Source organism: Heteronotia binoei, chromosome 3 (assembly GCF_032191835.1).
Source record: "Heteronotia binoei isolate CCM8104 ecotype False Entrance Well chromosome 3, APGP_CSIRO_Hbin_v1, whole genome shotgun sequence".
Lineage (NCBI taxonomy): Eukaryota > Metazoa > Chordata > Lepidosauria > Squamata > Gekkonidae > Heteronotia > Heteronotia binoei.
The window spans coordinates 95,431,780-95,457,929 of NC_083225.1; the positions used below are offsets into that span (position 1 = coordinate 95,431,780).

General features: G+C 45.9%; 1 protein-coding gene across 2 annotated transcripts in view; it reads right to left on the reverse strand.

The window, feature by feature from the left end:
* Positions 1–212: 212 nt before the first annotated feature.
* IGSF5 (immunoglobulin superfamily member 5) overlaps positions 213–26,150 on the reverse strand; it is a 106,111-nt gene continuing 80,173 nt past the window's right edge. For both annotated transcript variants that reach the window (XM_060235130.1, XM_060235128.1), the window contains one exon: positions 213–573. In XM_060235130.1, the coding sequence (XP_060091113.1) occupies positions 478–573 (96 nt within the window). In that variant the 3' untranslated portion in view covers positions 213–477. The remainder of the gene's footprint in view (positions 574–26,150) is intronic.

Genomic DNA, 26,150 nt, shown 5'->3' on the forward strand with positions numbered 1-26,150 from the left:
TAAATATGTTGTAATAAATATAATTTCTCCTAATCTATTGTTGTTTCTGTTCCTTTGAAAACTGATCCAATGTTTGAATATATGCTAACCAAGATTGAAAGCAATTTGAACAATTATAACGTATTTGATAACATATGCTGTTGAGTCTACCAATAGTTTAAATGGCACAATAGTTTTCACAGTTCATATGATTCTTCATCAGGCAAAATAAGTATTTCAAAAAGTATCTACTGTTTTTATTTTCAGAGCTGTGGACAAATGGTAGCAAGCACCAGATTTTAATTAAATAATCTTTGTAGTCCTCAGTGAATGATACTTACATATTTTTTTGGGGGGGGGGGTAAAACAATGGAAAACACAGCTGTTGTAAAGTTGTTGAGTCTTTGACTACCCCAAACATCAGCAACATAGGAAATAAATGGCAATAAACAGTGCTTTGGAGAGAAATGGTACTCAAAGACCTGAGAAAGGTCTTTCCTATACAAGTGTCACATTTCTGATTTTTCTTGGATTGATTGGGTAAGCAGCAGCTCTTGAAGGAAGAACTCTGTCATAATTACCACCATAAGGGACCTACAAACAAGATAGATTAGGAATTTAATAAAATATGGCTCAATGACCTTCATCATAACTAGTGTCATTAAAAATCAAGGACTTGATCTAGCTAAAATTAGTAATGACAAAATCCCCCCAAACCCAACAGAATAAATTAACACTCTGTGTGACTAACATTAGTCAAGAAGACTACCTTTCATCTCATTCAGACATTTCTATTACCTCTATTGAAAATGTCAATAATTTTGTCATTATTTAATTGATTTTTTGCCAAATGAAATTAGTGTTATGCAAACCAGCATTTTATTGGGAAATGTATGTCAATAAAGATCTAGAAATAAAAAAGGAGTCCTATGGCAGATCTTGCAAAGAAAGATATGGATTCCACTTCATCAGCTGTGTGAAATGGGAGTCTCAGTAAGCAGAAATATATACGGTAAGATATATAAGATAAATATAGTGAAGATTCACCAACGGTTGTAATTGCTGATAACACAGTTTGATTTTTCAACACAGGTTCATATTTATACCAATTAAGCATCAATGATCAAAGTAAACACTTCATGTATAAACAAGAGGGGGCAGAGAAATTAGAAAAATGGATTGGAGAGAGGGGCAAAACACATTCTGAAAGTGTCAATCATTTGCTCTTACTGCATTGTTTTCTCCTTTTGTATTTCCATTTTTGCATTGTTTATGACATATCATGTTTGATCTGTCTGTCTGTCCGTCTGACTGTCTATCTATCTATCTATCATCTGTCATCTATCAATCTATCTGTCTCTAATTCTTTCCAATTTTTGTAATCATAGATCCATTGCTCTGTTTATGGTATGTCTTGTACTACTGGATTGCATTTTTACGATGTCTATATAACATTAATTCCAAAAAGAGAGAAGGGTGTTTCTAGGTTGTCTACATATTTTCCAATTTCTTTGCTTAATACAGATGGTAAAATATTTGTTTCAATATTTGCTAACAGTCTAAAGAAGATTTTGAGTAATTGCACTGTCAAACATGCTTTTTGTCAGGCCATCAAATGACAAGCATGCTTTAATTTTTGCAGTCTATAATGCCTGGGGCAATGATAACACCAGCCTGATATTATATTCTGTTCTGTAGAAGGTACCACTAGTTCTCTGGACCCCCAACAAAAGACGAACTGTATTGTGGGCTCCATTTTCTTTATGTTAATGGTTTAGTGTGTTTTTATAAAGTAAAATTTGAAGACAGAGGGGAAAATAGGGGAGGAGAGAAAGAGAGAGAAAGGAATAGAAAAAGAGGAAGCAGAGAAAAAAGGTCCTGTCTTTCATATAGAATCTAATCAGATTTACTTACAGTAACAGCATATTTAGACTCGGGGTGGGCACAGACCCAAACCTGAGCCAAAGTCCAGGCCAGACTTTGCCTGGTTCAGAGTTTGCAAGCTGAGGTTCAGGGAAGGTGCCTTCCCCTGAACACGCACTGAGCTTTTCTACTGTATTTCACTCACTGTTTGGCACGACACTTTGAGGTGGTGTTGGGTTCTGCCCCCAGGGCACCTACATCATCTGTAAGTGATGCAAGCACATTGCTGATGTGTTTATGTCACTTCCGAGTAATGTGGATTTGCTGGGGTGAGGCTCATCATCACCCTGAAGTGATGTGAGTGGGCTGGGGTTGGTGCCCAATGCCACCCAAACTGGTTTAGTTTGGGTGGGTTTTTTATTTGGGGGTTCAATTCAGTCTGGGGCCACCTGATTCATGAGTCCCAGAACAAACTGTGCTTTTTTGGCCTTTGCCCATCCCTAATTTAGACCATGATGACTTAAAGAAGCCTAGTTCTATCTACCCAGCATGCCAAAGTACTCAACTGGCCACTGTGATAGTCTCATTCTGCTGATATAATACCAAAGATAAATTTTGGTTTAGAAACTTGATTCAATCTATGTAAGCAGGGATTCAACTACTGTTCTTTACATGTTTGTGTAAGTGATCCATGAATTGCCTTCTTGAGTTAACTGACCCATTATATTTGATAAGCTAATAAATAAGGGATGGATTTAAATATTACCATTGCCAGGAACCCAGGGGATCTCACAGCTCCCAGATTACAAGGGGATGGGAGGGAGCCACCCTTGGCATCCAGTCACCACATTTAAGGTGACACCTGGTGGACAGTTGCCTGGCAATAACCAGCCTTTAACACAGTACTGCCAGATAATCAGTCCACAATATTGGACTGTAAAAGATTTTTTCAGTGGTGGCACCTCACCTTTGGAATGCCCTCCTCCTTGAGGTTCACTTTAGTGCTCTTTATAGGATTGCCATGTTTCCTCCTGGCAGCTAGTGGTGCATGAGGGAACTTAACAGGAGACAGGTGGAGGCCCAAGTGACATCACTGGTAATGTGGCTATGTCACTTCTGGTGCTGTCATCATGGTGCAACAGCATGGTGAAACCCTGGTATTTGGGCAAAAACTCTATGGTGAAAATGGCCGCTACCATAGATTTTGCCCCAAACACCAGAGCCATTGCCCAGATGGCACCAGGGTGATGATATCACTTCCTGTGCACACTTGAAGTGATGTCACCACATCACTGGCAACATCACCTGGTCCTCTACCATAGAGCGCAGAAAACGGGCGCAGAAAACGGAAACCACTAAAATCCAGTTTCCATTTGCTGAGCGAAAGCTGCGACACTTCCTGTAACTCTGGCACAGATAGTGGGAAATCCGACAGACTCTGCGCAGAGAAGAGGAACATGACCACGGGGTAAGCTGAGTGCGAAATCGGTCCTGGTGTGTCCTTGTGTTTCTATAAAAGTTTACAGGAACATCTTGTTTACACTTGAGTTGCATTTACAGTCTGGATTAAAGATAGGGGGTTCTGTGTTTATTACCCAATGAGCCACATTAGACAAAGCATTATAGTCACATAGGCTTCCCCCCCACCACCACTTTTTTTGAAGAAGAAATTGGATTACAATCTCCTTTCTCTTCCTCTCCCCACAACTGACACCTGTGAGCTAGGTGGGGCTGAGAGAGCTCTCTGAGAACTGCTCTTGAGAGGAACAGCTCTGAGAGAGTTATGACTGACCCAAGGTTACTCTAGCAGCTGCATGTTGAGGAGCGGGGAATCAAACCTGGTTCTCCCAGGTAAGAGTCCAGAAACTTAACCACTATACGAAATGGCTCTTTTGCAGTTATTTACAGTAACTCTTGTCCACCATGTGAATCTTCACTAGCTAGTGTTGTTTTTTAGCATTTATTTAGATTATACTTTACATTGTTCATTTATTTCAATATGCATCCAGCTCCATACTTAAGACCCATCCAAATGTTCCAGTGCTACAAATCTTTATTTCTATTTTATACTAAAGTGCCCTCAAAACAGTTTACAATATTACAAAGTAGATAAAATATCTAACAATTCAATTTCAGATGCATAAATATTTCTATGAAAAAAGCAAATTCTTGAAAGCTCCCTTTCTAAGTCCATCCAAGCAATTTGACCACAAAAACTAGATAGCCAAATGCAGACTTCCATTACATGAAATTTTATTACCACTGCTTAAAGTTTGCATCAAACATAATTATTTATGGCCCACAATCCCACTTCCATAAAGGAAGGGCAATGGCCTGGCCAACCTTGTTCTGCCTCCATCTTAAGACTCAGAAGGCAGCATTAAAGCCTTCATGTACTTTGACCTACATAAGAATGCTGAGGGTCTTGGAATGTACTGCCCTTTCACCTTCTTCCTGGAATCCACATTTGGGGTAACAAGCTTAGGTAAACATCGGCTGTTTCATTCTGCATGCTGTTAGTCAATGATTGTGTAGAGAGGAATGTATAAAATAAAGCAACGCAACCACTGTCACTCAGACACAAGCAGCAGAGACAGACTGGTGCGAAGAACATCAACCCTGAGTCATGTGACCGTTACTATTATTATTATTATTATTAATTTCATTTATATCCCGCCCTCCCCCACCTTGGCAGGCTCAGGGCGGCTAACAACAATCCATAAAACACACCATAATAAATAAAACATTAGAATTACAATTCGGCCCCACCCAGCCGAGAGGCCGATCGGCCACCCTAGGCTGGGGGCCGTCCATTGCCTCCCCTGCTGGATGAGAGACAATGGTTTGCCCTGAACTGCTCGGGGATGGGCAGCTTTATATAGGTTGGCCCTGCCCCCTGTGTCGCAGTTCTATTTAGGGCTTTCTCGGCTACAGCTCTGCCGTGATCAGCTGTGCTGATGCGGCAAGCTGTTTAAGTAAAGAAGGCCGGGGAAGCGTTTTTCTGTGGGAGGAGACGGTGCGAAATTCTGCTCTCGGTCCGAGCAGCACCTACCGGTTGGCTGCTGGCTTCCTGAGAGCGGAGCGTGGATCGTTGAGGCTTCTTTACTGCAGACGGCTCCGACGACTGCCCAGGCGTCTTCTAGTGACGTGGGCAGCGTTTAGCTGTGCCTGAGGAGCCCCTTCTGCACGGCTTCGTCGGCGGCGCACGGCCCTGCGAGTCTTTTCTCGCCGGCACGTTTCTCCTCCCCTCCTCCCCCTCAGGTGTTTTCAGGCCTGATTCAGGCCGAGTCGGAGGTGTGGGTTGGTGGGCTTTTTACTGGGGCCGCATGTAGCGAGTCGCTCTGGGAGCTCAGTGGTGGTGCGTCGGGGAGGCGGCGTTGGGTATTGGCAGGCCTCCCCCCCCCCTTCCTTGTGGCCTTATTTGATACACTCACCCCTTTTCCCATACACTTCTTGTTTGTTTGGCTCTTTAGGCAATAAGGTGGGTTGCAGGCCGGCGGGCCTTGTTTTCTGGGGTAATGTGTGCTTGGCATAGGCCTCTACTGGGTCATTAGTGGGTGGTGTGCCCTTGGAGTGGGGGCTTGGCCCACCTCCCTCCCCCATGCATACCTGCCTATTGCCCTGCAGGGGCTGGTTGTTATTTAAAAAAAAAAAGGAAAATTATATATATGGGATATATATATGGGATGTTGATATGGTCATCAGAATCCCCTGGATGGTAGAAGAACCAGAAGGGGAAATAGCACACCAGTGTCCGCTGTCCCTTCCCCTTGCCCAATGATGTGAGGATATTTCTGGTTACTTCACAACAGCATTGTTAAGCACTGCCTAGTTTTATAACCAGCTGGTTATGGTCAATACTCATTCTAAGAAGTCTTGTGAGCAAGATTTCTACTTTGTGAGATAGTGGCATTGAAGTTGCGGGCTGCTGCTTGGATTGGTTTGCTCTGGGGCCATTTTTCCTGAGCTAAGACCAGGGGCTATGGAGCCTAAGCATAAACAAATAACACTGGGATTCCCCCCCCCCCCTTAAGGGAAAAACAGCCGGCTGGAGGGTCCTGGCCTGCATGCCCACAGCCGGTCATTCTTCAGAGCTGCAAGGTCAGTCCTGGTTGGTGCTTTGAGGGAAACCACTGATGAAATCTAGAGTTAATAGGCGGCTGATGAGGCAAACCAGCTCTGTTTAAATGTATAAATGTGTAAGTGTGTAAATCACATATAATGTTGTCAGCCCCCTGTAGCTGCCTAGGCGGGGTGGGCGGAACACAAATAAAATATATTATTATTATTATTTACTGAAAGGCCCTCTCCGGTGGAGCTGCTGGCGGATGAGGGGGATGATGGCAGTACGCCGAAGCTATACTGGACAGCCAGGCTATAGTGGGTGGAGTAGGGGGGGTAGCAGGCCCCCCCCTTTGGAGGATCTGACCCGGATAATCCAGAGTACCCGGTCTGGTTATGGGCTGGATGCTGAGTAGGGTCGGTCCTGGATGGTCATTCGATGGGAGCCCTCTAGGGCCAGTCTCTACATTTAAGTCACGGGGCTCGCTGGAGCAGCTGTCACTGTGTTTGCCTTTCAGAAGCAGGTCCTGCTCGTCTCTCTGCATTACAGGGCGGGGGAAGACTGCTAGGCTTGACTTGGGGTCGACGGACCACAGGTGGGAGCCTGAGGGCATTGTGTATTTATGTCAATCAGGAAGGTAAGTCTTGGGGCAACCCGGGGGATGGGGTGGCTGTGGGTTCCGATGTTCGGACCCGGTTCTGGCACACCTAGGCCGCCCCATATGATGGGCTCCCCGTATGTGGCTGGTGATGTCTATCAGCCAGCGGGCGATTACCTGTTGGTCATCTGGGTGCCTTCAGCGGCAGGCTGCACGATACGGCGGGTAGGCTGACGAACCCCAGGGTCGGGAGGGGTTCCCCCCCTCCTTTTTTCGATGTGGGCATTAGCTTTGGCTTGGCTTACACCCTGGTCTCCGCAACAGTGATGAGGTCGGGGGACCTTGGCTCACCCCTTGGTTCCCTGGGGTGCTGCGCCTTCCAGGTTATTTTATTTAGTGTTCCGGCCATGCTTTTAGCTGGCCACCTTACAATTGGTTCAGCTTGGCTGCTTGGCTGCGCGTTTATATCCCAAGGTCTGCAGATACAAGCATCGGGAAGGCCTGCAGATACAAGCCCGAAGGCTCGCTAAGCGGGGGCCCCTATGCCTTTACAGCTTGTAATAGGTACATGTCTGGGGGTGTCTAGCGGTTTCTAGCCCCAGTCAGCCACTTGGGCTTCATTCTGGGTTAGGACCCCTTACCAGGGTTCCGCAGACCCCGTTTCTTGTGCTCCAATTTGTAGACGGTAATAGGGGTTGGAGCCGGCACTGCGGAACATAATTTTGAGTGAATGTGTCATAGGCCAGCCAGGCCCCTTCCCGATCCTCCTGGGTTTATTTATGGGTTCCCCCGTCAGGCGTTGTGCCTAAGGTGCAGCAGGGGGGTACAGGATGTTTCATTATGTGTTGCAACGCGCGCCTAGGCTGTTAATGATGCCTTATGTTCCGTTAAATATTCATCCTTTGGGCGTGCAGGGTGAATGTATGCCACTGTGGGGAGTCGTGGAGCCGGCAAATTGCACATCATGTTGGCTTGCGTTTGCTGCCCATACACCTGGAGGGTTCCGGGTTGTCGGGTTTCTGTTCGGAGGGAAGTGTTATATTGATCGAGCCCTCCCCATGGAGGCCCGCATCCTGCGCCACCTTAGAGTGCGGATAGGATGTTCAGAATGGGCGTTACAGCTCAGGACAGGTGTGAGTGACACGTTACATCACATGTGGGCTTCGATTATTGCGCCTATTTGCTCGGGCCCTTTGGCCAATGGGTGGCGGTCCTGGGTTCACCATTGGCAGTGGAAAGACGGAGGGCCCCTCCATGATTTATGATATCTTGAGTGAGATGCGGTACGGCAGTTATCCGGTTACCAACGGTCAAGTTTGAGACCTTGGTTAACGTAAGACAATAATATTAATAATAATAATAATTAATAATAATAATAATAATAATAATAAACATTATAATAACAATAGTGGAGGTGAAAGGAATAGTGAAAGTAAAGCTGCTTGAGTTCCAGTCATGGACTGGCCACCTCAATTTTGCGTATAGAGCTGTGCGCCTGTTGGGGCGTTTATGAGACAGTTCTGGGAAGGCAGTACGGCTTTGTGCTCACCCATCATTTTACCCGAGTAGTAAGTGTGGGCGCAGTGACATTGTGGTTTGGGATACTCCGAAAGCTTCAATGAGACGTTTTTTAGAGTGAGTTTTGCCATGGGGTCGATCGGCAGACCGTTCACAGGCTAATCTCGTGGACGCTGGCGCTCTGAGCCCTGAATGGTGGGGTCCTACGAGTCTGCACTAATTGTAATTACCGTTCGAGTTCTTTTCCTTCGTGGTGGCTGTTTTTTCTAGGCGGCATTTCTTCGCCAGCTGTTCAGTGCACTGGTGGGTGGATACATGGGGTGTCCTATGTTGTCACTTATCTCACCTCCCCTCCTCCTAGTTAGGAGGTGCTGGGGGGTTTTACGTTACGCGGCTGCGCTGGAATGTTTTGTTTTTGTAGCTCGGCACTTGCCTGGCCACGGTATGGTGGCAGATGCCCCGTACCGCCAACAGATGGCGGGGTGTTCGTTGTTTGCTCCAGAGGCCGATTGTTGTCCAGTGTATACGCTGGCAGAGCGGTGGCAAATTGAGAGGCGAAGTGAGCCGGGCCGTTCAACTTTCACAGCACCTAGCATAAATACGGATTATGTCCTAGGCGGCACGTCAGTTTTTTCCGTTCTTGGTGCGTGTGTTGGCCTTGAGGAGACGGGGCCGTTTCTATCGGACATCCGCTGCAGTTGCATGCGGTGGCGAGTCCACAGCCTTCTGTAAAATTTCTTAAGGGACAGATTGAAGGCCTGTCCTTTATCAGTAGGACGCGTTTTCAATTGGAGGGGTGGTCGCGGGGAGCGGGGCGCCTGGTTGACGGTAGGCACCCTATCTCACCTGCTATCCTTCACGTTTTTACGCCACCTGGGCATTAGTTTGTGCCTCTTGGTTTGAGCAGGCATTATCTCATGGTGCTGCATTAGAGGATTTTGGGGCGTGGCTGTATCAGGCCTGTGGTAGGTTCTCGTACCTAGGCCCAGGGAAGGCCCTCCAGGTTGGAGATATAAGCAGGCAGAGGGGCGGGTAGTCATTGCATCCGCCGTTTCAAACCAACAAAGGGCAGAGTGGTTACTCGTGCCGTTGGGCCCATGTTCCGACGAGGCTTAGCATCCATTCAGCGGCTGAGGGCTATGATGGTGCTGAGGTCTGGGGCCTTTCGGACTTGCATTTGGCCTCTGTCGTCATAAGGGGGTCGCATTTTGGGCTTCCCTCCAGTACGTTAATGTATTTATACAGTTCTAAAATTCTTATGTTTTCTCGGTAGGTGCGGTGGCTGGCATGCAAAGGATGAGGATCCTCATTGCGGCCACAGTATCGTTTTTCGGGTGCCACTTCGGGCCCAGTGGATGCCGGACGGATCTCAGTTGGGCCGTATGAGCACGCCTCTGTGGAATGGCAAGGCCATCGCGGCATGAATGGGCCGGACTCCTTTCGCTTTATTTAAGGAAAGGAGGGGGCCGCCGCACATATCTTGGTGATTCACCCAGGGGAAGGATTTGGGATTACCGGAAGGTATGGCCCTGTCACTTTAGGCCTGGGATGAGATCACCTCGATTTTGTGACATGGCCTTGCGTCCTTGTCCTGAGTCGGCCTAGTTGCCGTACCGTGTGGGCGGGCGGCTTGGGGCCAGCAGGCTTGGAGCGGGCCATGACAAGGGTAAGAGTCAGCTGCTGTTGCAGGGACTCGATAAGAGTACTTTTCGATAGAGGGCCAGGCGGCTTTTTGGGCCAGAATTAGGCATGGGCTTGAACATGTTCTTGTGTGTGGGGGACAGTTGCCTAAGCTGAGGCTTGGCTCTGTCTGTGGCGGTTTTACTGTTAGGAACATGTTCTTTTGGGGTATCGGTGAGCTCCCATGGCAACGCACCTTTGGAGGTGCACGGCGCCCCTTGGGGGACCTAAGCTGCACGGCTCAAGGTCGGCTCCAGGGAGCCTTGTGATCCCGTCACCGGTGAGTGGTCCACATCCCAGGCTGCACGGCTCGGGTGACTGTGGAGCTCAGTGAACGGGATCTGTGCCTGGCCGGCCGGGTTAGAGCCGTTGGCTCGGCTCACTCCCGGGGCCTGGGGCTCGCCCAGTTTGCAGGTTGAGGAGGTGGTCGGTGTTTTGACCCCTGGCTTAACCTGGCCCCAATTTTCCCATTGCCGTTAAATTTAAATAAAGTGGCCCTTTATCCCACATTGTTGTCTGTCTCGTTATTCCGAATGGGGGGGCAATTCGGCCCCACCCAGCCGAGAGGCCGATCGGCCACCCTAGGCTGGGGGCCGTCCATTGCCTCCCCTGCTGGATGAGAGACAATGGTTTGCCCTGAACTGCTCGGGGATGGGCAGCTTTATATAGGTTGGCCCTGCCCCCTGTTTCGCAGTTCTATTTAGGGCTTTCTCGGCCCGCCCGCCCGTCATGCAGTGCAGGCATAGGCTGGTCGCCTGTTAAGGGGGCCAGGTAGGAATTTTTCACTTTCAAGCAAATTGGCCGGCTTGGGAGTTTTTTGCCTACCTTGCACTGTGGAAGGTGCGTTGGCAATTGGCTTGGGTGGTGCTGTTATTACTGGTCACTGGCGGTTTTACTGTTGGGAACATGTTCTTTTGGGGTATCGGTGAGCTCCCATGGCAACGCAGCTTTGGAGGTGCACGGCGCCCCTGGGGGGACCTAAGCTGCACGGCTCAAGGTCGGCTCCAGGGAGCCTTGTGATCCCGTCACCGGTGAGTGGTCCACATCCCAGGCTGCACGGCTCGGGTGACTGTGGAGCTCAGTGAACGGGATCTGTGCCTGGCCGGCCGGGTTAGAGCCGTTGGCTCAGCTCACTCCCGGGGCCTGGGGCTCGCCCAGTTTGCAGGTTGAGGAGGTGGTCGGTGTTTTGACCCCTGGCTTAACCTGGCCCCAATTTTCCCATTGCCGTTAAATTTAAATAAAGTGGCCCTTTATCCCACATTGTTATCTGTCTCGTTATTCCGAATGGGGGGGCAATATAGAACAATAAAACATTAAAATAAAACTTCAAAGTAGATTAAAATACACTTCAAAGTCCTTCCTGGATATATGAAATGTACTGTCTACTTTCAGGTGCTTTTTCTACAACTTTGTCACTCCATTCCTCTTACGATTTTAATGCCCAATGTTCTTTACTAGCAATAGATTGTTTTGATTCATCCTAATTATTGTTTCCATTGTTTTTGCTCACTTTTTCATTAAATAGTAACAATATTTATTTTTGTTTTCAGACATTCCCTGGAGCCCCGTTTGTAGCTACAAGCAATGTAATAGTTCTAACCACTGCCCACAATCCCTCTCTCCTTCATCTCTAGTCATGACTGCTGTGCAATTAGATGACTTTTGATGTCATGGAAGCTATTGCATACTCTAATGATATCCTGCCTCTTTAAGAGAACTAGACAACAGGAATATTCAGTGCAGGGGAACCAGTTATGCTGTTCCTTCTATAAACGTCAGGCATCTAAAAGGATAAAGGTCCAGTTTGGAACAAAACCCAGCATTCTAATAAATAAACATAAAAAATAATTACATCCTCATTATTCTGAACAGGCTGAAAGATAATAATGCAGTTGTCGAAACTGAAAATGTGGCTTTCAGTCACTGCCAAGTTTTAAAAAGTTTGAAATGATTAAAAACTCAGTTTTAGTAGAAGCTATATTCTTCTGCATCACAGTCTTGTATGGCAAATTAGAAGGGCCTATTGATGAAGTCTCAGGTGGTAGCCATGTTTGTCTGTATGAGAACAGCTAGATTCAAATCCAGGAGCACCTTAGAGACTTGCAAGATTTACAGGGTTAGGGTTACCAACCTCCAGGTGGTGACAGGAAAAAACCCTAAGGTTCCATGATAACCAGCCTCCACAAAAGCAATAAGACAACTATACAAATATACAAAACAAACTTCTATAATATTCAAACCACTCTCAGACAAACCGTCTTATAAACATATCCTGATATACAGAACACCTAAAGTGAAAACAAAGGAAGGACATAGTCTTTGAAAGTTCATGATAAACAGTCCCATGTAGATGATAATAAGTCCTTCCACATTCAAAGGAATCCTCTGTCTAGTTTTGAAGAATTGTAACTTAACTGTGCAAAAAATTGGAATCTTGCTGTGCTCTGATAAAGTTGTTGAAAGCTGGTCAAAGCTTCTAGTGAAATGAGGGAATATAAAGTACTACCTTGTCGCTGTGTGATTTTGTTGTTGTTCAGTTGCACAGTCGTGTACTTAATATATTTGGAATTGAAACCATTCAGATACACTAAGGGGTCTCCTCAGGAGCAACTGGACCAAGGATTCCTTTGAATGTGGAAGGACTTAGAGAGAGAGAGAGATTCCCCACTAGGCTTATTCCAGCATTGGAGCTCTTTCCCCCCCACACACACACCCCCCCCGACATTTCCATCCAATTTCGCAAAAGTTGCCCACAGCTGTGATTTGGCCTGCCTCTTTCCCGCAGCAAACAGAAACTGGTTTTCAGAGGATCTTGCTTGCTGTGGGAACGACGTGGGCCAAGTCGCTGCAGCACTGTAGTTTGTGCAAAATCGGATGAAAGCATTTTGTGGGGTGGGGGGCGGGTGGGAAGAGCTCTGACACCAGAACAAGGCTAGTGGAGAATCTGTAAGAGAGAGAGAGCATAAGTCATAGAACCGAGCAAAATGAAAGAGTGGCAAAGGGAAATTAACTAAAAGAGAGGAACATATTTTTAACTTGCTGCCATACAATAACTACCACTTTAAAATCTTAGCTGATTGGGCAAACAAAATGGTGGAACTGAGTACAACAAAAAAAGGAAGAGGGAAAGGACAGACAGTGACCTTTGTTAGCAGGCTGCAGCTTGTCAATTATTGCAGCTATCAGCAGTGCTGGCTTTTCTTGTGTTGCTCCAGCACTGCCTTGGTTAGGCAAGGTTTGCTCCAGCCTTGCAGAAAAGCCGGAACTGCATTAAAAGTAAGATAAAAGACATTTACTGGATGAAGCATGATGCTAATTGCAGAGGCCTTCCAGCTGACTTGGACTCCTGGGAATTTTGCCTTCCCCCCTCAGTCTCCCCCCACCTTGGTGACCTTAGGGCAGAGTTTTGGGAAGGAAGAGAGTTCAACAGAGGCCACCCACTGAAGCTGTCATTGTCTCTAGGAGACCTGATCTGTGTAGTCTGAAGATCAACTGTAATTCTGGGAGAACTCAACCCTCTTGTAAAAGTGGGAGAGCCTTCTGCACAAATGAGGGCATCTTAGGATCCAGAGGCTTTGGGACAATTGTTATGCTCATCAGCAATTTTCTCATCAGCTTAATGGGTCCATTTACAAGTGTCAGATTTTACTTCCCACTTACTGCTTTAATTTTCCCTATAATTATTTGCCTAATAATTTGTATGTGATGAATTAATTAGGGCAAAGTAAAGATCTTCCTACCAAGTAAACTTAATTTTTGACGGTTATTTAAATTGTGGTTTCCTAGCTATTATCATGTGCTTGTAGGGAAAAGATGCTGTATCTACAAAGCAACTGGGGATCCCCCACCTGGAAAGGCAGGATATAATAAATAGTTTCAAGACCTAAGTAGCAATGCAAAGAACAGAAATATACCTTAAAGTATCGATTTTTATTCCAGAAAATACCTTTGGATTTCAAATTGTATTTTATCATATGTTGATCTTTAGAGTTAACCAAAAAACCTGAGAAATCCAATGGAAGACATTTCACTAACTTCAATGTGTCATGAAAATCTAATGTTCTGCAGTGCAAATGTGTACAGAACATATCTCTAAATGAGCCACAGCATTAATTTTAATGTTACAAAAACATTGTATTTTAAATAATATTATAATTCACACAAACTAGATAATTTGTCATATGGAAAAAATGAAGAGTGGCAGAAACAGAATAAATAGAAAATACAATGAAAGAGGTTTCAAAATAAATGCATTTCTACTTATAGAAGGCCAGCCACTGTCATTACATAGAGGAAGCCTTCGGATAGCTTGTGGAGGCCTCAGATTTACTGTGTTTCTACATAATCAGATAGGACTTCTGTTTTATATTTTGGTTTTTTAAATTTCCTTTATAGAAGGAACCGAACTCGGGTTGCTTTAGTCTTATTGTTGGGATGTAATTGCTTTCCTTGCGATACTTCCATGTTGTGATGTTGCAGCTGATCCCAAGACTTTGGGTGTTGACTCTTCTTTTGTCGCATTTTGGGATACTTATGATGCATCCTGTCAAGCTGGGCATGGAGCTGATGATGTTGGATCTCAGACTGCTTAGGCTGGTAAACTGGCTTCTTAACACAGATATGCTGACCACTAGATTGCCACTTTGGGAAGAACACCTTCCTGGAGTAGTAACATTGGCCAATTGATTGCTTAGCATTGGGGTCCATCTTCCTCCTGTGTTGCCAATGAACTGTGGGTTTCTGAATCTTTGAAGAGATTACTTTGGAATGCTGCTGGGGGATCGTCCTGGATTGATGTACAGTGTGCTTTTGTGAGTGCTGATTCAAATGATATAAAGGTGACACAGGGGAGATACCTTGAAGAGACTGCGATGAATGAGAAAAATGTGATGAGAGCTATGCAAGAAAAGAAGCAGAGTATGACAAACCCATAGGATGCATAACCTGATGTAGAAATCCAATGTTTCTAGTTTACATCAAAGACCCATAAATGAGTGAACATGAGCTAAGATAATTGCTGTGGTTCTGGGAATTCTGAGCCATTTCAGGCTGTCACAGCAATGCAGTGGTATATGTTGATGCTTTCTGCATACACTTTGACACTGGCCACTACTCACCACAATAAGACAAAATGTTTGTTTTTCCAGAATTAAAGCTGCTTTATAAAGCTGAGGTTATAAAGACACCTTCATTCACATGGCAGTTATACTCAGCAGGTGTACAATTTCTGTTCATTTCAGCCTGCTTTTAGACAAATATAGTCTTCATACTGAATGCTGTCCTCAACTTGTCTGTCTTCTGAAGCCTCAGTACCATTTTCTCTTTCTTATTGGAGTAAATTCATTATTCTATCCTCCATGGACAAGAAAGTAGGTACACTGTACAGTGTGTCGTTTCACAAGTAGGATGAAATATCTTCAGTTCTTCTTCTGTTTCATCTTAGGAGGAGAAGCTTCCAGGCAGAAGACAGAGTAATGAATTCTTAATCCCATATTAATCATTCAGGGAAGTTAGACACCCCCTGCCCCCTTGCCTACTCTCATAATCAAACAACATTAAACTATGTTTGGAGGTCTTCATTCCTGTGTATTTCAGGAGATACATGACTTACCCTCTCCTTGACAGCCTTATGGCTCTGATGTGATGTAGGAAGGATTTCAATAGTGTTTGTAGTATTCAGAAACACAGGTAGACATGTGAACTAAGAAAACCTTACATAAAACAGGACTGCTCATGCAGAATTCCTTATTTAGTCACATAAGGCTTATGTCAGGACATTACATTGCTTAAGTGTATCTTTGAGATTTCATGAAGAAGTTTTGTTGTATAATGTATTCCACTTTTTACTGATGGACAAAATGTCCTATTTCTTCTCCAAAATTAAATTCTCAGCTGTGGGCTTTGTTTGACTCAGGAATCTTCTTAAATTTCAGCTGCTTCAGGAAGCCTTCCTTAACTTTGTAGGAGAAATCAAACACGTATAGATGCCTCCATCATTGACTTTAGAATGCTATCATGATGGCTTAGAAGGTATCTGTGTGTATACACCATGTGATCTATATTAGGGAAACCTTCTGTGCTAGAAGCAGTACCATGCAGATTCCAGCTGCTCTCTAATGTGACTTGATGCAGTTCTACCATGGACAATAGTATGAAAACAAGGTAGTAGCCACTCTACTTTTCCTTTTAATACATTGTGTTCAAACAGTAAAGCTGTAAACTATCTGGCAACTGGCATCATATGTTGATGAGATTGTCCAAAAAGTTAACAGTAAATGTACCTGAAATGTGATTGGTCTGCAAACATTGTGACAGAACAATCAAAATTCAGCTGCATTCAGTCATGCATCAGATAGTGAATTTGGCCAACTGAAGGTTCAAGAGAAAATAAATAATCTTCACATGTGATTAAAAAAAAAAACTTGGAATAATCCAGCAAAGGCAGGTCCACACACTGCAAATCTCCGTTTGGTTTTAGATAAGTGTGTTTGCAGCACATTGGAATCATCGTAAGTAGCAAAAACGAGGGTGCTTCTAGAGGCAACTGGAGCCTTTTAATTGTTAATGGAAGGGTCTTTCTTGGAAAGTTGCCAAATTTCAGCAATGCTTGTCTTTCAGATTTCCTACACTACCCTTGCTAATTATAATCACAGTCAAGGTTGCTTGAGAACAGTAATTTACCATCTAATTTATTGACAGTAACTGACAAATATTAAATTTGTTTGACTCACAGCTGAAGCCTGTAGAATTTCTTTTAAAAGACTCTCCAATAAGCGCTGAACATTTCCAGATTTTTTTAGTGGTAAATATGTCTTCTAGGCATGTCTTGTTCAGCACTTGGCACTAACATACATTTAGGTCAGAAGCTATATTTGGAGAGTCTATAATAATAATAATAATAATAATATTTTATTTTTATATCCCGCCCTCCCCGCCAGGCGGGCTCAGGGCGGCTAACAGACATGGGAGTCCCATGATTCACATAAAACAACATGAACAATTTAAATATATCAATTACAAATAAGTTATTTAAAATAGGTAAAATATATAAAATAGGTGCTAAATGCTGTAATCATAATGTACACAAGATGGCTAGATGTCCGCTCGTTGGGTTAATCAGGTTCTATCTCGAAAGCCAGCTGGAAAAGAAATGTTTTGCAAGCCCTGCGGAATTGGTTCAGGTCCCGCAGGGCTCGCACCATCTCTGGAAGGTCGTTCCACCAACGAGGGGCTATCACCGAGAAGGCCTGCTCCCTAGTAGCCTTCAACCTAACTTCTCTTGGCCCAGGGATTGTTAGTAAGTTCTGAGAACTAGACCTCAGTGCTCTCTGGGGCATATATGGGGAGAGGCGGTCCTTTAGGTAGGCAGGTCCTCGGCCATATAGGGCTTTAAAGGTGATAACCAGCACCTTATAGCGAACACGGTATACAACCGGCAGCCAATGCAGATTCCGCAGCCCAGGCCGCGCAGGCTCCCACCGTGGTAGTCCCTCCAGCAGCCTGGCCGCCGCGTTCTGGACTACCTGAAGTCTCCGTGTTCGGTACAAGGGCAGCCCCATGTAGAGGGCATTGCAGTAGTCTAACCTCGAAGTGACCGTTGCGTGGATCACAGTTGCTAGGTCGGTGCGCTCCAAGAAGGGAGCCAACTGCCTCGCCCTCTTAAGATGAAAGAAGGCGGATCTAGCAGTGGCGGCCACCTGGGCCTCCATTGATAAGGAGGACTCCAGTAGCACTCCCAGGCTCTTGACTTTGCGCACTGGTACCAGTGGCGCACCGTCAAAGGCCGGTAAAGTAATCTCCCCTCCTGGTCCGCCGCGGCCCACGCAAAGGACCTCAGTCTTCGCCGGATTCAACTTCAGCCCGCTCAGCCTGAGCCAGTCAGCCACGGCTTGTAATGCCCGGTCCAAATTTGTAGGGACATCACCAGCCCGGTCGCCCATCAGTAGATAGAGCTGGGTGTCATCTGCATATTGATGACAACCCAGCCCATACCTCCGTGCAATCTGGGCAAGGGGGCGCATAAAGATGTTAAACAGCATCGGGGAGAGAACTGCTCCCTGAGGCACTCCACAATGAAGTGGGTACCTCTGAGACAGCTCCCCCCCAATTGCCACCCTTTGTCCCCGACCATCAAGAAAGGAGGAGAGCCACTGTAAGGCTAGCCCCCGAATTCCTGCGTCGGCGAGGCGGCGGGTCAGCAGCCGATGGTCGACCATATCGAACGCAGCCGATAGGTCTAGCAACAGCAATACCGCCGAGCCGCCTCGATCCAGTTGTCGTCGGAGGTCATCCATGAGGGCGACCAGGACTGTTTCTGTCCCATGGCCTGGGCGGAAGCCGGACTGGCATGGGTCTAGGACGGAAGCGTCCTCCAGAAATTCCTGTAACTGCACCGCCACGGCCCTCTCGATAATTTTGCCTAAAAAGGGCAAATTTGAGACCGGCCGGTAGTGTGCCAATTCGGCCGGGTCTGATGACGGTTTTTTCAAGAGAGGGCGGACCAATGCCTCTTTCAGGGGTGTTGGAAAAACACCTTCTGAAAGGGATCGATTTATAATATCCCGTATAGGATATCTTAATTCCTCCTGGCAGGCTTTAATTAGCCAGGAGGGGCATGGGTCCAGGTCACAAGTCGTGGATCGTGCAGTGCCAAGAATTCTGTCGACTTCCTCCAAGCTGAGCGGGTCGAAGCAATCCAGAGTTAAATCAGAAGACACGCATTGGGCTTCGAGTCCACTTACTGCCTCCAAATTGGCGGGGCAGTCCTGGCGGAGCGATTGGACCTTGTCCGCAAAGAATTTCGCAAAAGCCTCACAGCCAATTTCCAATTCCTTAGCTTTTGAATTGCCTTGAGGCAATGTAGTCAGATTCCGAATTATTCTAAATAATTGGGCTGGGTGCGAATTTGCAGATGCAATCCTAGCCGCAAAGTATGTTTTCTTTGCGGCCTTGATTGCCATCTCATAGGACTTCATAAACTTCCTGTAAGATGTTCTAATCGCCTCATCACGAGTACGTCGCCATTGCCTCTCTAGCCGTCTAAGGCCTTGTTTCATCTGGCGTAATTCCGGGGTGTACCACGGAGCCAGCTTAGTCCGAGGTCGCAGAGGGCGCCGAGGTGCGATCTCCTCGATGGCCCTAGAGAGCCGGCTATTCCAGGTCTCAATCAGGCCATCGAGGGAGTCGCCAGAGGGCCAGGGGTCCCGCAGAGCCATCTGGAACCGTTCCGGGTCCATTTGGCTCCGCGGGCGAGCCATAATCGGCTCCTCGCCTAAACAGGTTTGGGGGGGCATATTTACACGGGCCTTGAGGGCGAAGTGATCCGACCATGGCACTACCTCTGCGGTTATATCGCTCACTACAATCCCGGCCGCGAAGATCAGGTCTAACATGTGTCCGGCCTGGTGAGTGGGGGTTACAACAAATTGAGAGAGTCCCAGTGTCGCCATGGAAGACACTAGGTCCGTCGCCTGACCATAAGATCAATTGCTTGGAAGATAATGATTTTTTTTTTGTAATATCCAAGGAAATGTCACAATTTTCTACTCAAGTACACATGTTATTGCATAAGTAGTACATTTCTTTTCATGGTGATCACTTTTCAGACTAAGAATCAACTTCCAAGTCTTGCTCCCAGACTGACATGAGAAGTGTTGATCCCATCATGCTGTATTCTGCTTGACCCAGAATGTACAGGGTAATGCAAAAGGAAATAAAATGAGAATGTGCTGGCATGGGGCAAATACTCACTCCCTCAGCATTCATATTGGACTGCAACCTAGATCAATTCGGCCAAATTGATTAGTTTTTTTAAAGGCTTCAAATATGTCTCAGAGGTTGGAAAGAAATCAAAGGAATCAAAATGGATGTTAAACAAAACAAAACTTTGTTTTAGGCTTTGCAGGAGGGGACAAGTGCAGTTCAGCAGAAAGGGCTGCAGATCCATGGTAGCAATTCTGCTTTGCATGTGTAAAGTTCCAGTTTCAATCCCTGGCATCTCTAGTCCCAGAGACACACGCTTGATTGCGGCGTGCCTCAAGGGGCGGTACTTTCCCCGATGTTATTTAACATCTATATGTGCCCCCTTGCCCAGATTGCCCGAGGGTACGGGCTGGGTTGTCATCAATATGCTGATGACACCCAGCTCTATCTGCTTATGGGCGGCCGGCCCGCCTGCGCCCCAGAAAATCTGGACCGGGCGTTACAGGCAGTGGCTAGGTGGCTTAGACTGAGCGGGCTGAAACTGAATCCGGCGAAGACAGAGGTCCTTTGCTTGGGTCGCTGCGGCCTGGGAAGGGAAATCCCCCTGCCAGTTTTTGACGGCGCGCCGCTGACAGCGTCGGGCAGGGTCAAGAGCCTGGGGGTGCTATTGGAGCCTTCTCTGACGATGGAGGCTCAGATAGCAGCCACTGCCAAGTCCGCTTTTTTTCATCTTAGGCGGGCGAGGCAGTTGGCCCCCTTCCTGGAACGCGACGACCTAGCAACAGTGATTCATGCTACGGTCACCTCGAGGTTGGACTACTGTAATGCCCTCTACATGGGGCTACCCTTGTGCCGGACCCGGAAACTGCAGTTGGTGCAGAACGCTGCTGCCCGGCTGCTATTAGGGCTCCCAAGATGGGAGCACATTCGGCCGGGGCTCCGGGATCTGCACTGGCTGCCAGTAATATTCCGAGTCCAGTACAAGGTGTTGGTCATTACCTTTAAAGCCCTATATGGCCTAGGACCTGTCTACCTTAGGGACCGTCTCTCCCCACACGTTCCCCAGAGAGTACTACGCTTGGGTTCACAAAACCTGTTGGTAGTCCCTGGGCCAAAGGAGGCCCGCCTAAAATCCACCAGGGATCGGGCCTTCTCAATAGCGGCACCCCATTGGTGGAACCAGCTGCCGGAGGAGGTACGGGCCCTGTGGGACCTAGGGCAGTTCCGCAGGGCCTGTAAGACAGCCCTCTTCCGGCAGGCCTATAACACCTAACTGATAATGAGAACACCTCTGGATGGAACAAAATGCTTTTATAGACCGCTGATTTTATCTTATCTTTGTTTTATTAATTATGGTTTTAATTGTATTTGTAAATGTTTTAAATCGAATTGTATGAATCACTATGCTGTGAGCCGCCCTGAGATACTTCGGTGAGAAGGGCGGGATATAAGTCCACTAAATAAATAAATAGTTGTAAGGGTCAGGTAGTAGATGATATGAAAGAACTCTGCTTTAGTGCCTGGAGGCAAATTCATGAGTTTGTGTGTATAAATAAGCCAACATCTAAACTTTGCTTTGCCCCTCAAGACATCACCGGCAACTGAGATCAAATGTGTGACTTCCTCTCTTCACCCAATAATAGATAGATAGATAGATAGATAGATGATAGATAGATAGATAGATAGATAGATAGATAGATAGATAGATAGATAGATAGATAGATAGATAGATAGATAGATAGATAGATAGATAATTTTATTTGTATCCCGCCCTCCCCGCCGGAGCAGGCTCAGGGCGGCTAACAACATCATACAAATTTCAATTATACAAGGAAAGCAAAAGAAAACAAAATTACATTTAAACATTAAAATTCTGATTAAGTTTAAAAATTAGATAATTAAGTTAATAAAGTGCTAATACTATTGTTCTTTTATGATGGCGGTTATCATTAGCAATTTCTTTCTTCGTCAGCAAAAGCCAGTCTGAAGAGGAAGGTCTTGCAGGCCCTGCGGAATTGTTCAAGATCCCGCAGGGCCCGCATTTCCTCTGGAAGTTGGTTCCATAGGCTCGGGGCTACAGAGGAGAAGGCCCGGTTATGGGTGCATTGCAGCTTCACCTCTCTCGGTCCGGGAGTAGTCAACAAGTTTTTTCCGGCTGACCTCAGTGCTCTCTGGGGTTCATATGGGGAGAGACGGTCCCTAAGGTAGACAGGTCCTCGACCATATAGGGCTTTAAAGGTAATGACCAGTACTTTGTAACGAACCCGATATATAACTGGCAGCCAGTGCAGCTCGCGCAGTCCAGGCTGTATGTGCTCCCATTTAGGAAGCCCCAGCAACAGTCTAGCCGCTGCATTCTGCACCAGCTGCAGTTTCCGGGTTCGGTACAGAGGCAGCCCCATGTAGAGGGCATTACAGTAATCCAGTCTCGAGGTGACCATTGCGTGAAGTACCGTTGCCAGATCTTGGCGCTCTAGGAAGGGAGCCAACTGCCTTGCCCGCCTTAGGTGGAAAAAGGCTGACTTGGCAGTGGCTGCAATCTGGGCCTCCATTGATAATGAAGGCTCCAGTAAAACTCCCAGACTCCTAACCCGGCCCCGTCGAAGACCGGAAGAGGTATTTCCCCTTCCCGAGCGCCCCGACCCAGACAAAGGACTTCTGTCTTCGCTGGATTCAATTTCAGCCCGCTCCCCCTCAACCAAGTTGCCATATCCTGCAAGGCCCAGTCTAAATTCTCAGGGATGCAGTCAGGCCGGCCGTCCATCAGCAGATAGAGTTGGGTGTCATCTGCATATTGATGGCACCCAAGTCTATATCTCCTGGCAATCTGGGCAAGAGGGCGCATATAGATATGGAATAACATTGGTGAGAGAACTGCCCCCTGGGGCACTCCACAGTCCAGTGTGCACCTCTGGGACCGCTCGCCCCCAATAGCCACCCTTTGTCCCCGATCCTCGAGGAAGGAGGAGAGCCATTGTAAGGCAGACCCCCTCACCCCTATGTCGGCGAGGCGGCGGGTCAGTAACCGATGGTCGACCGTGTTGAACGCGGCCGACAGATCTAGCAACATCAGCACCGCCACACCGCCCCGATCCAGGTGCCGTTGGAGATCATCTACCAGGGCGACCAGTACTGTCTCCATCCCATAGCCCGGGCGAAAGCCGGACTGGCAAGCGTCATCCAGAAAGCTCTGCAACTGCGACGCCACTGCCCTCTCTATTATTTTACCTAAAAACGGTAAATTAGAGACCGGTCGGTAGTTTGCCAATTCGGCCGGGTCTGCTGTACTTTTTTTCAAGAGGGGTCGGACCAAAGCCTCTTTCAGGGATGATGGAAAGCGCTCCTCCGAGAAGGATCTATTTATGATGTCCCGTAAAGGACAATCTAGCTCCCTCAGGCAGGATTTAATTAGCCAGGAGGGGCATGGGTCCAAATCACAAGTTGTAGGGGGCGCAGAGGAGAGGATTCCGTCAACTTCCTCCTATAATTGTGGTTATATAGAACTTTCAAAATTTCCAAAACACTGAAAAGCGTAAGAGGATAAAATACTAATATTTATACAGCTCTTAAACAACACTTTTCATAAGTCCCAGGATGCCTAGGAGAAAGGTGGGTATATAAATGTAATATACTAACAGTTATATTACAGCTACGAATAAGCAAAACTGTCATCATTTATTCCTGGCCCAGAAATTGAAGTCGAGGGTAAGGAAAAAGGAAAGGTCCCCTGTGCAAGCACCAGTCGTTTCCGACTCTGGGGTGACGTTGCTTTCACAATGTTTTCACAGCAGACTTTTTACAGGGTGGTTTGCCATTGCCTTCCCCAGTCATCTACACTTTTCCCCCAGCAAGCTGGGTACTCATTTTACGGACCTGGGAAAGATGGAAGGCTGAGTCAACCTCGAGCCGGCTACCTGAACCAACTTTCACTGGGATCGAACTGAGGTCGTGAGGAGAGCTTAGAACTCAGTACTGCAGCTTTAACACTCTGCACCATGGGGCTCTTCTCAAGGGTAAACCTGAGTTTATAAAGACACCTGCAGGAAAAGGTATATTTTTAAAGCTTGTTGATGAACTACAGAATTGCTAAGATAGCACTTCTCATTAACTTATACCCTTCTCTGGTAAAAAGCACCTGAACTTACAGACTAGGTCATTATGAAATTGATCTGCTTCAAAGTTTCTGATGCTTTATTGTTCCTGCAGTTGCCTGACTCTTTCAATGAAGAGACAGCCTAAAGTTGATGTGACTTTGAGCTGTTATTTCAACACTAATTGTTCTCAGCTTCAAATCAAAGAGACTAAAACAGATGTCCATTCTAAGAGCCACCACCTATGAGCCAACACAGCTAACCTCTGTGTTACCCTGAAAGGGAAAGTAATATCAGAAGACTCATTTATTTATCAGAGCCACAAACAAAGAAAAAAAAATTGTATGACTCACCATGTCACCAAGGTCTGGTGAGTCATACGATTAGTTTGCTAGCACTGTTCTACTCACTGTAACAAGTTATGGAGACTCTCTGAGATACCTTAGAATGAGGACAGTAAATAGAAAGGTTTCCAACGGCATAAGTTCTGAGACCTGAAATCCCAGGAATCAAATATTATATAGGTACCATATCTAGTCATTGATATCTCTGTCATTGCTAAGGTTTGTTTTTATGATGATAGTGTGGCAGAAGGTGTAAGAGATTTTTGAAAGCTGGCATAAAGCAAAATATGCAACTACTATAGCAAAAAAAAATCCCTCTAAGAAGTGTAAAGTTGAGGCATAGGAATATGTAAGCAGATATTGAAAATCAGCTATCATCAGTGTGTGAACTTGTGAGGTTCCAGAGGAAACAATTCTATCACCTCTGCTTTTCAATCTTTCTGTAAAGCACTAGGACAAATTGTAGCTTTGGAGCTGATTGTCATCAATATGCAGGTGATACCCAGCTCTATATATCTGTATTCTAAATCTCCTGGTGATGTGGTAGAGGTCGTTAATAACTGCCTGGATGCTGTGGTTAACTGGATGAAAGTGAACAAACTGAAACTGTCAGGAGTAGTGTTGGTTGGGAAGGCAGAGATCTTGAAGGACATTCTCTACTTTTGATTGAGTTCAGTGGACTCTTGTTGGCTCAGTTAAGAGCACTGGGGTCATATTGGACATGATATTATTGTTGAAGAAGCAAGTTAATGCAGCTACAAAAAAAAAGTGTTCTCCCAACTCAGACTAGCCCATAAAGTGGTCCCTTGCCTGGATGGATGCTCTGGCAACCCGGATTCATACCACAGTAGTATCAAGACTAGACTACTGTAATGTGCCGAACATTGGTCTCTATGGCTTGGCTGTTATCAGAAGCTAGATGGAGCATGCATAGTACTCCCATTATGTAGTCACTCCATTAGATGCCCATCAGTTACTGGATTCAGTTTAAGGTTTGGCTATCACATACAAAGCCCTTCACGGGGCTGAGGGATGGCATCTTCCCCTATGCACTGTCCTGATAGCTTCTCTTATCTAATCAGGGCTTCCTGTAGGTGTTTGTAGGTATCAGCCTACAAACAGACATAATCAACAATTGCCCATAGACATGCCTTCTCTGTTGTTGTCCCCCTGGAACAGCCTGCCTGAGGCGGTCAGGAAGGCTTCCACTCTCCTGACTTTCCTCAAATTATGCAAAACTGAACTATTAAAGAGAGCTTTTCTACACAGGTTGCACTGTACAAAATGATTCACAAAGTTACTTGGATAAAGGAGTAGGGACTGTTGTCTATAATACTGTGTATAGCTTGCTGTAAGTAGTGATGCTATATAAATTTCCATCATTTAATGTGTCATGTTAATATTTATGCTTTGCTTCAGATTTCTAGTTGGTTCTGCATCCCTAATCTTATTGCATTGTTTATTTAATGTCTCATCCTGTTTCTTGTATTGACTCATTCTATGTAATCCATCCTTGAATCCCAGTGAGTAAGGCAGACTATTAATAATGAAAATAAATAAAAATGCTCTTGCACACTGCTGCTAAAGGGGACCCCACATACAATTTCTCTCCTCTGATGTACTGAGAAATTATCTGGAATTGGGGGTGAGCAGAGTGGTAGTCATGTTAGTAGATGATACTAAATTTTTCAGAATGGTAAAAACCAAGGAGGATTGTGAAAACTACAGGACAACCTCTATAAACTGAGTAAGTGGCCAACAACATGGCAAATGAAGTTCACTCTGGGTGTCAGGTGATGCACACTGGAGCTAAAAATCTACAGTTTAAATATATGATGTTAGGATCCAAACTGGCCAAGACTGAGAAGGAAAGAGATCTTGGGGTTGTGGTGGACAGCTTGATGAAAATGTCAATTCAGTGTGGAGCAGCAATACAAAAGGGGAAACTCCATGCTGGGCATAATTAGGAAAGGGATTAATAATAAATCATTATTTTAACAGCTGTTAAAATATAGAGCTGTGGTGCAGCCCCAATGTGGAATACTGTGTACAATTTTGGTTCCCATATCTCAAAAAGGATATTATAGAACTGGAAAAGGTACAGGAGAGGGCAAGCAGAATAATTAAGGGGCTGGGGCACCTAAAGAGTCTGGGATTTTTCAGTCCAGGAAAACAACAAGGGAGGGAGGGGAGATGTAAGAAAAATTTATAAAATTATTCATGGAGTGGAGAAAGTAGTTTTTCCCCCCTCTCCCAGAACACTAGAATTTGGAAGAATCCAATGGAGTTGATAAGCAATAGGTTGTGGACAG